Source organism: Nicotiana sylvestris, chromosome 7 (assembly GCF_000393655.2).
Source record: "Nicotiana sylvestris chromosome 7, ASM39365v2, whole genome shotgun sequence".
Lineage (NCBI taxonomy): Eukaryota > Viridiplantae > Streptophyta > Magnoliopsida > Solanales > Solanaceae > Nicotiana > Nicotiana sylvestris.
This window is the reverse complement of record NC_091063.1, coordinates 5,933,572-5,944,093: the sequence shown is the minus strand read 5'-3', so window position 1 is coordinate 5,944,093 and position 10,522 is coordinate 5,933,572. Positions and strand designations below refer to the sequence as shown.

The window sequence follows — 10,522 nt, the reverse complement described above, 5'->3', positions numbered from 1 at the left end:
GGGGACATATGGAATTCCAAGACTTCTTGGATTCCACAAATGTTCCCCGTGTGTTTTTCCTAAAAATGAAGCATGGGGGACACAGGGAATTCCAAGACTTCTTGGATTCCACAAATGTTCCCCATGTGCTTTTCCCAAAAATGAAGCATGGGGGACATAGGGAATTCCAAGACTTCTTGGATTCCACAATTGTTCTCCATGCTTTTGATTAAAATAACACCATGCTGAAAAAACGTGCGGCCCAAATGACCCATTCACCCTTGCATAAATACAACATGTAGCACATAGGATGCCAAAAGATGGTCTATTATTTTCAGGTTGCTTGTCCTAGACGAACCCAACCCCTGTGTTGAGTCCCCTAAGTCAAATGCACATGATGCAAATAAACGTTCCTACTAGGGATCCGGCATGTGACTTTGTTATACTAGGTTCAGAACCTGGGTGTTTGTTCTAGACCTGGCTTACCCGAGCGGACAGCTCGAGCCGAGGGGGGGCAGCGTACCAGGAATACAGAAGCTTCACCGGCTTAGCAACTTGTCCGAACCTCGTTCTAAATTGGGATTTGACACTATACAGAAAAGAAGTCGTACGAAGTACACCCTTCTTCATGATTCAGAAGACTCAGAGAGGAGATGGGTTTCGGCACAGTTTATATACAGTTCACGTAATATCAAAGCGGTAAAAGGCAACCAATTAGCACATTGAGCCAAAACATGTAACAAAATCAGATAAAACCAAATATAACAATTTATATAAGCTCGAATTTCTAACCCTAGACCAGTGGTTCTGGGCTTTGTCCCCAGCAGAGTCGCCAGAGCTGTCACACCTCCTTTTTCCGCACCCGCAAGGGTACAAGGGAGTTTTTTCCAATTAAAGGACAATCGAAACGGGATTTATTTATTTATTTCAGAGTCGCCACTTGGGAGATTTAGGGTATCCCAAGTCACCAATTTTAATCCAGAATCGAGGAAAAGAATGACTCCATATTACAGTCTGCGTACCAGAAATCCGGATAAGGAATTATGTTAACCCGGGAGAAGGTGTTAGGCATTCCCGAGTTTCGTGGTTCTAGCACGGTCGCTCAACTGTTATATTCGGCTTGATTATCTGATTTTATACAAATATGGACTTATGTGCAAATTTTATCTTTTAACCGCTTTATTATTATTGTTTTTTTTTTAAAAAAAAATGTGAACATCGCTTAAGACACGTCTTTGGACTGCGTCACATGAAATGCACCCACAATCCGGAACACGTTTTATTTGATGTTTTGGGATTTGGATTCGGGTCGCATGAAATGCACACCCGGGCTTAAGAAAGTAAAATATTAAGCACGCGCCTAAAGAGACTATCGCGTTATTATTTTGGGAAAACCGTGAAATTCGCTAAACGGCCTGTCTGAATTCCAAGTAAATTTAAAACAAGTATTTACTGAGGGCCCCGCAATTTGTATTTTTATTCGGCGAGGCTCATCTCATTCTTATCTTTTTAAAAGGAATTTGCAACGTCATGGAAATGCATCTCAGACCACGCCACAATCAATATACCCGTGATTAGAGACACATTTCGATTCCGTTGAGATTTGGATTTAGGTCACATAAATGTGCACCCGAGTTTAAGGAGATAACATTATTAAATGCGCGCCTAAAGCAACTAGCGCATTGTTATTTTGGGACGGCCGTAAAATTCGCTAAACGGCATGTCCCGAATTCTAATTATTTTAATATATACATTTAGAGGGCCCCGCGGCTTGTGCATTTTTCTTTTTTTTTCCTTTTTTTTTTGCGAGGCTCGTCTCATTTTTACTATTTAAGGGCAAACTTAAAACAACTACGATTTTCTACTAGTGAAGCCATCCGAGATTAAACAAAAAAACAAATTCTAATAGGTAATAATATCCATGGTAAAAATGAAGAGCAATTCAACAAAGACGATACACAAACACTGCATAGGAAATCCATATCGTTTCATTCCATTTAAGCAAATATCACAAGTATAAAAATGCGTATGCACCTGTTTGAAGCAAGAACAACAACCAACTGGACCGACAACTGTCGGAAACCTCTCCAACGACGGAACCTCGATGTCAAGTTCAACGATATCAGACCGGAAGCCACGAGCACAACCCAACGACGACCTCCGACGGACTGCGCGATGACAACGAATAAACAGCGGTCACTGGGCACGCGAATGGCGACTGGATAATCGCCTGGTTGCGATGGAGATTGGAGGAGAAAGGGTGGTTGTTTGGAGAGTGGCCGACGGGTGTGATGGAAACGAACAACAGCAGCAATGGCTGCTGCTCGAACGGTGCAACAATGGTGGCAGCAGTAGGGTCGACGGGCAGTTGAAGAAAAAGACGATAGTATCTTTCTCTTCAGGTGGTTTTAGGCGATGGGGAAGGTGACGAGCCTGTTTAGACAGAAGGACGGTCGACTGCTGCAGCGGGGGTTGCTGCAGCTCAACAAAACGAGGGGTCGTGGGTTATGGAGGATCGCCGAACTGGTTTTTAGTTACGGCAATGGAGAAGAAGTGGCCGTGGGGCTGGTTGGTTCGGCAGGTGGTCGACGGAGGGAGCTGGTGGTTTGTTGATGGAGGTGGCGTTTGGGTGGTGATGGAGTGGTTGCGATTGGTTTCTGTTTGGTGGTGGTGGTGTTTTGACGTGGGGGAGTGGGGTTATGGTCGCCGGTGGTTCAGGCGTTGGGAGGTTGCGGACGGTTTGGGTGAGGGTTTTTTGGACGTGAGTGCAGTAGGGTTTTTGGTTTTTCAAAGGAGGAGGAAGATGAACAGTGCTCCTCCTCCAAAATTTCAAAATCTCTCTCCTTTCTTGTGTTTTCCCGTGCATTTGTAGCACTTGCCAAGGAAAATGGACCCCACGTGTGTAGGGGTCCAAGATTTGTGTCCCCCATGCGCGGTGGGGTTCCCCGTGTACGGTGTTCCGTCCGTGTTCCCCACGCGTGTCCCCCATGTGTGGTGGACTCGGATTATTATGGGCTAGGTCCGAAAATTAGGCCTAAAAACCGGGTAGTTTGAACCCGAATATTATTCTTTTGCCCGGACCTGAGAATAAGAACACGATGTTGTTCGACTAATCCTATGTAAGCAAAATAACTACCAAAATAAGACTAATATTTAAAACAAAACTATATCTTTTTTAAATATTTTTTCAAGATTTAAAATAGCTACAAAATATTAATAAAACTATTTTTTTGTAATTTTCATTTTTATATAAAGATAAAATATAAAGTAATATTTTTGTATTTTTCAAAAATTAAAATAACTACAAAACATTAATAGAACTATATTTTTTGGTAATTTTCGAAATTATGTAAAGTACAAAATAAGGTACTATTTTTTGTATTTTTCAAGTTTATGAGAAATACATAAACTAAAAGTTTATATATATATTTTTGTAATTTTTCTTTTTGCAACGAAATAAAGCAAAAATAGCCAAAATAGGTATATTAGACCTAGATTACATATTTATGCTAAAAATGTGAAAATTCTCGGGGAGGGTCAAAAATTAGGTGTCTACAGTACTTGATGGGACCTTTTTAAAGTCAGCGTACAGGGGAATAATGCTAACAACCAGTACAATGAATGCAACAGGTACTGAAATTTTATTAGTAGAAATATTGTAGCTTGTATTCTTTTTTAGTACTTGCAGATTAATTGTAGATATATTGTAGAATAATTATAGTTTGTATATATATGTCTTCTTCTGCATTTTTGCTGCAGCCAATTAATTGCTTATTGCCACATAATGTAAGTACCATATTACCATTGACATATGTTGTTGTTGATTCAGAGAATGACGCATCATGGAAGTGATTTTTTGAGCAATTCAAGCTTGCGTATGGTGAAAGAGCAAACATGTGTGTTGTTTCGGATCAGAATGAGAGTATCTTAAAGGCAATATCTATTGTTTATCCCGTCATGCCACATTATTCATGCATGTGGCATATTTGGACAAATATACAGGCAAAGTTCAATAAGGGACATCTTAAGCTAAGTGAATTATACTTTGCCACGACGCGGTCATACACACTTGATGAATTTAATGAAAGGATGTCAAAGATTGAGGAGATTGACCCCCGTGTTAAAGCATACTTATACGATATTGGATATCATAGATGGTCTCGAGTACATGCAACGATGAACAGAACTTGGACTATTACATCAAACATTGCAGAGTCGTTGAATGCTATAACAAAATATGCAGGAGAGTTGCCGATAGTAGAATTATTAGAGTATATGAGGACCCTTCTTGAATGTTGGACGAAAGAAAAATTATTGAAAACAAAGGGTACATTCACATACCTTGGATACAAATTCAAAAAAGAGTTGGATGACAACAGAACATTGTCGCACAAGTTTAGAGTAAGATCTGATTATTTATTGAATCAAATTCATAAACAGCACAATGTAGTTTTTTTGTTGATATTTTGTAGATATTTTGTATATAGCTTAATTTTAACCATATATGAATTTTTTTTTGTTTGTAATGTACTCGTAGGTGAGGGATTCAACAGACTACATCCATACGGTAATAGATGGTGTGAGGCGCTATATTGTTTGTCTTGAAAACAAGAAATGTAGTTGTGGGCAATTCCAGTTTGATGAACTACCTTGTCCACATGCTTTGGCTGCTTTAAGACAAAGGGATGAGTCCTTTGAAGACTATTATTCTCCTTATACACAAGGGCGAACCTCTTGCGTACGTATGAAATACCAGTAAATTCGCTGTCTGATGAAAGCAAATGGAATGTGCCACAACATATAACTGAAGAAGTAGTAAATCCACCTAAAGGAGGGAAAAGGCAGTCAGGAAGACCTCAGAAAGAAAGATACAAAACATATGATGAAATAAATTCAAAAAAGTACAAGGTTTCATGTGGCAACTGCGGAGGAGAAGGGCATAACAAAAGATCTTGCAAGAATGCATCCAAAATGAAATAAAATTCTATGTAGTTAACAGAATATTTGATGAAAATTTGTTGGTTAGTTCTGGATAACAGATGTTGATGTGTAATAGTTATTTTTTTAAAGATCATAATGTAGTTAGTTAGGATATTTCTATAATGGGATAATACTTTCATATATTGATTTGTTTATGAATGTTTTCTATATATATAATCTATAACTTTTTTACTATATATACAATCCTTTACATAGTTGCTAAGGTGTTTTTGCAGTTTATCTACAATAAAACTACTAAAAAAATACATTATCGGGAATTTACAGAGTATATACATTATAAATCTGTAGGAAAGTAGTTAAAAACCAAGCCGTATTGTAGATGAAGTATTGTTTACATTCAACAAAATAAATATAAAAGAAACAAAACACACCGTTATAATAATCTACAAAATATCTACAAATACAACGACAAAAAACTACAAAATATCTGTAGCTGACGTAATATATAGATTAAAATTCTGGTAGAAAGAAGCTTTATGTTGGAAATAATGTAGATCAGAATAACTGTATAAAATTTCAGTTGGAAAGGATTTAAATGCTAAAAATAATGAAGATCAAGTACTGTAAAGATTCAACAAGTGAATGTAAACTCAACAGAATGTTTCCATTTGAACTACAATACTGGATAAAGAAAAAAAACAAAGGCTACTATAATTGTAGCACAAGTTTGCTACAATTAAAACATACTAAAATGTTCAAAAAATTGTCTACCATCTTTCTTATAAACTAGCATCAACTACACAATTGTACTACATGTTCCATTCAAAAGATTACAACTACTTCTTCTTCCTCTGGACTCGTGTTTTCTCATTCAAAGCTGGTGCACCTTTCCTCCTTGCCAATTTGCATGTCACCTCACTATCACTAATTGCCCCAAGCTCCTGCTTCTTTCTAGTATAGTCCCAAAGTAGCGCTCCATAGTATCTATGGTGTTGGTCAATATCAGAAAGGTCTTCTGGGGGAATTGATAATTCTCCAATACTAACATACTCTGCAAAGGCAGCAACAAATACACCACAATCTCTGTAAAAAGATAACAAAATGTCAATATTTACCAAACCATAAAAAAATGGTTAAATGTATAGAAAGAAAGAAGAATTTTAGAGTGATCCTTCTTTTTGCTGTGGTATCTCTCCGACTATCCACCGAATGTTAAGAGTGTCGGTAACAACTTTCTCAATGTATGTTTTTGTATTCTTGAAGTTGATGTCTTTCTGCTTCCCATAAAACCCGGTGCATGACAAATACAAAGGGATAATAATAGAAAACTTATCGACACAAAATTCAACAATAGGGTGATTGTGTGAAGAGACCATGGAATCATACGCATAAAGACACCTTTCTGCAATGTCAAAAACAATCAACACCTAGTGGAATTTTTCTACAATGTTGACGGGCATGATGACATAATCAACTTCATCCCATGCAACATTTGCGAGTAGTCTATACCCCAATATATATTCTGCTACAACATCCTGGGGTTTGATTACAGAAAACTTCTTTTCTGAGGAGAATTTTTGAACTTTTCATAAATCTGATCAATCTTAGTCTTGAAAACACAATTTGTTGTAGTAAATCTGGTATTGTTGTGGGGGCTATACTTGCCTCTTTTTCTCAAGTAATACATTATAACATTAATGTGCTACAACAAAAACAGATTGCATTTATACTACATGTTATCTCAAAAAATTCTACACAAAACTACAAACTATCTACAATACATCTACAATCAGAATACAAAGCATCTATTCATTCAGAAAATCCAAAGTATCTACAATTTAGCTACAAAAAAACTACAAATTAAATACATTGAATATTACCGAGTCGTTAATGACTTGTCCTGGGTGTGCAAGGGAAAAGAACCACTCCTTCTTGTCAACCTTTTCAACTCCAAGATCCAACCATGACTTAATTTGGTTGTCCTTTATAGAATACAGAGCCTTCCTCCTATATAAACCAATAGAAATTAAAATAAAATTGTTGAATGAAGTGGATGTGTAAAAGATGAATACAGGAATATAAGTGTCAAATTGTGCAACCTAACCTCTTTGAACGTGTGTCGGTACCGTTGTATAACCACTTGTGGAATTGATCCAACAACTCAGGGTCTACATTTTGACCAATAACACTAGTAAACGGGTGCTTGAGGTGGAATATTAGAGGTCCAACCGAGGTACTGCCACCAGAAGAGTATAAAGGGAGAAATGGTGATCGGGCATGCTTTCCCGACTGCCTTGTTCTACCTTGATACACGGGTGTTGTTTCATCTTGTATAGGCTCGCTGAACTTAACCAACTGGGAGAAGTTATCAGGCAGCTCGAAATCATCAAGCGTAAACTCCTTCTTCTCACCTTCGGATTCTTCTAAATCACCTACATTCACAAACTTTGCCTCTTCACCTACATTGTCATCTTCCGGGTACTGCTGTTCTATTTGAGCTGCTACTGTCACTCCGTGAATTGGAGATTGTGCATGCAAATCTTCCCTCTCTGAAACACCATGTATATATAACTTAATAGAATGGTAAAAATATTGAAACAAAAAGAAAATATCTCTGAAAACAATTTCAAACTTGCATTATCTTCATCAACAGCCCTTTCAAAATGTATATATAAATCAACACGTGCCGGATAATTTTCTTCACCATGTGCACATTCAACATGTTCTGTTTTTTTCATTAAAAATATTAAATAATACTGGATAGTATTGGCTTGACAATTTATGAAGATATGAAGGTGAGTCATAATATGTACATAAATCTGTATTGCTGTGTAAATAAGTTGGAATTAATTGTATATATGTTGTATATATAATGTAGACAAATTGTAGTTATGTTGCAGATATTTTGTAGTTATTTTGTAGATGTTGTGTATGTAATTGTAGATATATTGTAGATACCTATTTTGCTGGGGCTGACCTGCACTGTTTCACTATTATTGAACTGAAATTGTTGATTGTTCTTATCTTTTGGTTGGTCAGTATTTTTGGTTGAACTCCCAGCAAACTGTAAGTTTTATATTAGTTAGGATATAAATAGTTTTGTTAATATGATTAAGATTCAAATGTTACCTTTGCATCAACTTGATCATTTGGATTATTTATCACTTGCAAAATAGTCTTGACTGATTCCTTTATTAGGTCTCGAAGACTACCTAGTTCTTTAAATACATCTTCCCTAAGTTTTTCAAGCTTTCCATCGACCTACATAATAAAAAAAATATATATATAGTTACCTTTAGAAATATGTATTAAAATACAGATACACTATTATATAAAAATCAGAATGCTTTATTAGGACTACATGTTACCTTCTCAACACTTCTTTTTAACTTTTTTATTTTACGAAGAATAGACTCCTTTTCCTCTTTTTCAATTGATTCTTTGGGTTCCAATGGAGGGGCATCAACTTTTGGATTCTCAGAAACATGTTCCACCTCTTCAATTGTGTACTCAACTTTATCAGGCAAAGACATCACTGAAAGCTCTTCAGGTGATTCATTTATGTTGGTGAACTGAATGATGAAAAAAATAAATTAGCTTGTTTGAGGTAGAATATGTATACAAAATGTAGATATTTTGTAGATACATTGTATTATAATGGATAAAGACCATTTGCCTTCATCCATTCAGGCTTGATCATTTTGTCTTCAATTGCAGCTAACCAAATTTGACCCTTAGTAGCTGACCAGTTTAGTATGCGAGAGATTGAATTAGAAATATTTGTAGCTATATCAATGTTGACGGAGGAGCAACACTCATACAACCATACTTGCATGGCTAGTGGGAATCCTCGAATGAGATAAGAATGAACGAAAGGATTTAGCATGTGCCTAACATATTCAATCAGGTGTCTGTAAGACTGAACACCCCATGAAAATGACTCGTACTGACTGGATTCAACCAAATAAAACCTAAAATAATCTACCAACCCAATATGGTCTCTCTCTGAAGGACAAATGAAGTATTCTATGAGATATAGAATACATAACTTGACTGCATCCTCATCATTGACCCAGCTTTTGGTTGTTACTATCTGTTTTAGGTATGTCTTCTCCACTTTTACTTTGTTTGGAAAGTAACTGTTCATTAACTTACTGACATAACTAGGAGTGTAACCAAAGTCTGTCACCTCAGTATGACATCTAAGACCAGTTATTACTGCAAACTCTCTCAATCCAAAATTTAACCTCTCACCTTTTAACTCAGCTGAAAAATAGGAAACATCAGATGATTTCAATTCATACTTCATAAGAAGATGAATAGCTTGATTTTGCATGCATAAATTGGGAAATGACAGTAAATAACCAAAGCATGCCTTCTTGAACAGCTTCAAACCATTTGGAGATAAAAGCGCTTTAATTTGGCTAGGAATGCTAGGATCACATAATGTCTGGAATCTAAGCACCTCATAATCAACATTATGGGATGCAAAAAAATGTCCATTCTGCAAAATTCAACAAATGTAATCTAACATTAATACAGTAATTAAAAAGCACTGATACATTTGTATGTTTCTACAAAATAACTTCAAAATTATACAATATAACAACAATGTTAAAATACATCAACAAATCTACAATTAAACTACAAAATTAAGACAAATAATTTCACATTATTTCAGTGCTTAAAAACATAGATACATATGCAATTTATATAGAACATTTCTACAAAAATCTACAAATAAAAAAAACCACAGAGTTGTAGATGTTTACCAACTAAAACAGGCGAAATAAGTACTGAAGAAATTAAAAGATTCTTACCTTCACCAGTGAGTGTTTTCGAACATTTTGAGGAGTTTTAACACCAGAGGCTTTTTTTGAATTTTTCTTCTTTTTGGGAGTTTTTGAACTGGGAGCCACCTTAGCTTTCTTTCCAGGTTTACTGATAGGCACATCTTCTACAAAATCATCATCTATAACTATCCCTTTTTGTTTCCTATCCGCTTGTTTGATTGGTTTCAAAGATTCTCCAACATCAAAATCATGTTTTTGTTTAGTTCTAGCTTCAGCCCTGATTTGACGAGGAGAAACACTATACTTCATATCTACAATTGCATGTGCAGATTTCCCTTGCTTTGGGGGTGAATGTGGTGATAATACACCCAAATCGAAAGAAGGTACATCAGATTCTACATCCTTTTTAGGGTTGTGTTTTGAAGTTTTGTTCTCCTTCATTGAGAAATTTTGAAGCTCAAGGGGAATTAAAAATGTGTATGAACAAAATTGAAGATTTGGCTTTAATTTTGACTGGATTTGTATAAGAAGCTTCAGCAGTGGGTTTGAAGCTTTGTTTTTCTGGTTTTAGTAGAGGTAAAAATGGCTAGAATCGTGTGTGTGTGTCATGATACGTGGGTGGGGTCATAGGTTTAGGAGAGAGAAACGTGGGGGGGGGGAGGGTGGCGATATGGAGGAATATACGGTAGCTTTAATTTAGGAGTGATATAAGGTACAATTAATTTACAGTTAAAACACCTTATGGTATAAAATTGGTAATTAGGTATATTAAATGTAATTAAATCAAACCTTAAACATTAAGGGTAATA

General features: G+C 36.1%; 1 protein-coding gene across 1 annotated transcript; it reads right to left on the bottom strand.

Annotated features, from left to right (window-relative positions):
- Positions 1 to 5,756: 5,756 nt before the first annotated feature.
- Positions 5,757 to 10,154, bottom strand: LOC138872703 (uncharacterized). The gene is made up of 9 exons (XM_070151113.1): positions 9,741 to 10,154; positions 8,597 to 9,424; positions 8,289 to 8,492; positions 8,050 to 8,181; positions 7,898 to 7,984; positions 7,025 to 7,491; positions 6,801 to 6,927; positions 6,471 to 6,622; positions 5,757 to 6,003 (listed from the first exon to the last, which is right to left on the bottom strand). The coding sequence occupies exons 1-9, from the start codon at positions 10,152 to 10,154 to the stop codon at positions 5,757 to 5,759; spliced, it is 2,658 nt and encodes an 885-aa protein (XP_070007214.1).
- Between the last annotated feature and the right edge of the window lie 368 nt (positions 10,155 to 10,522).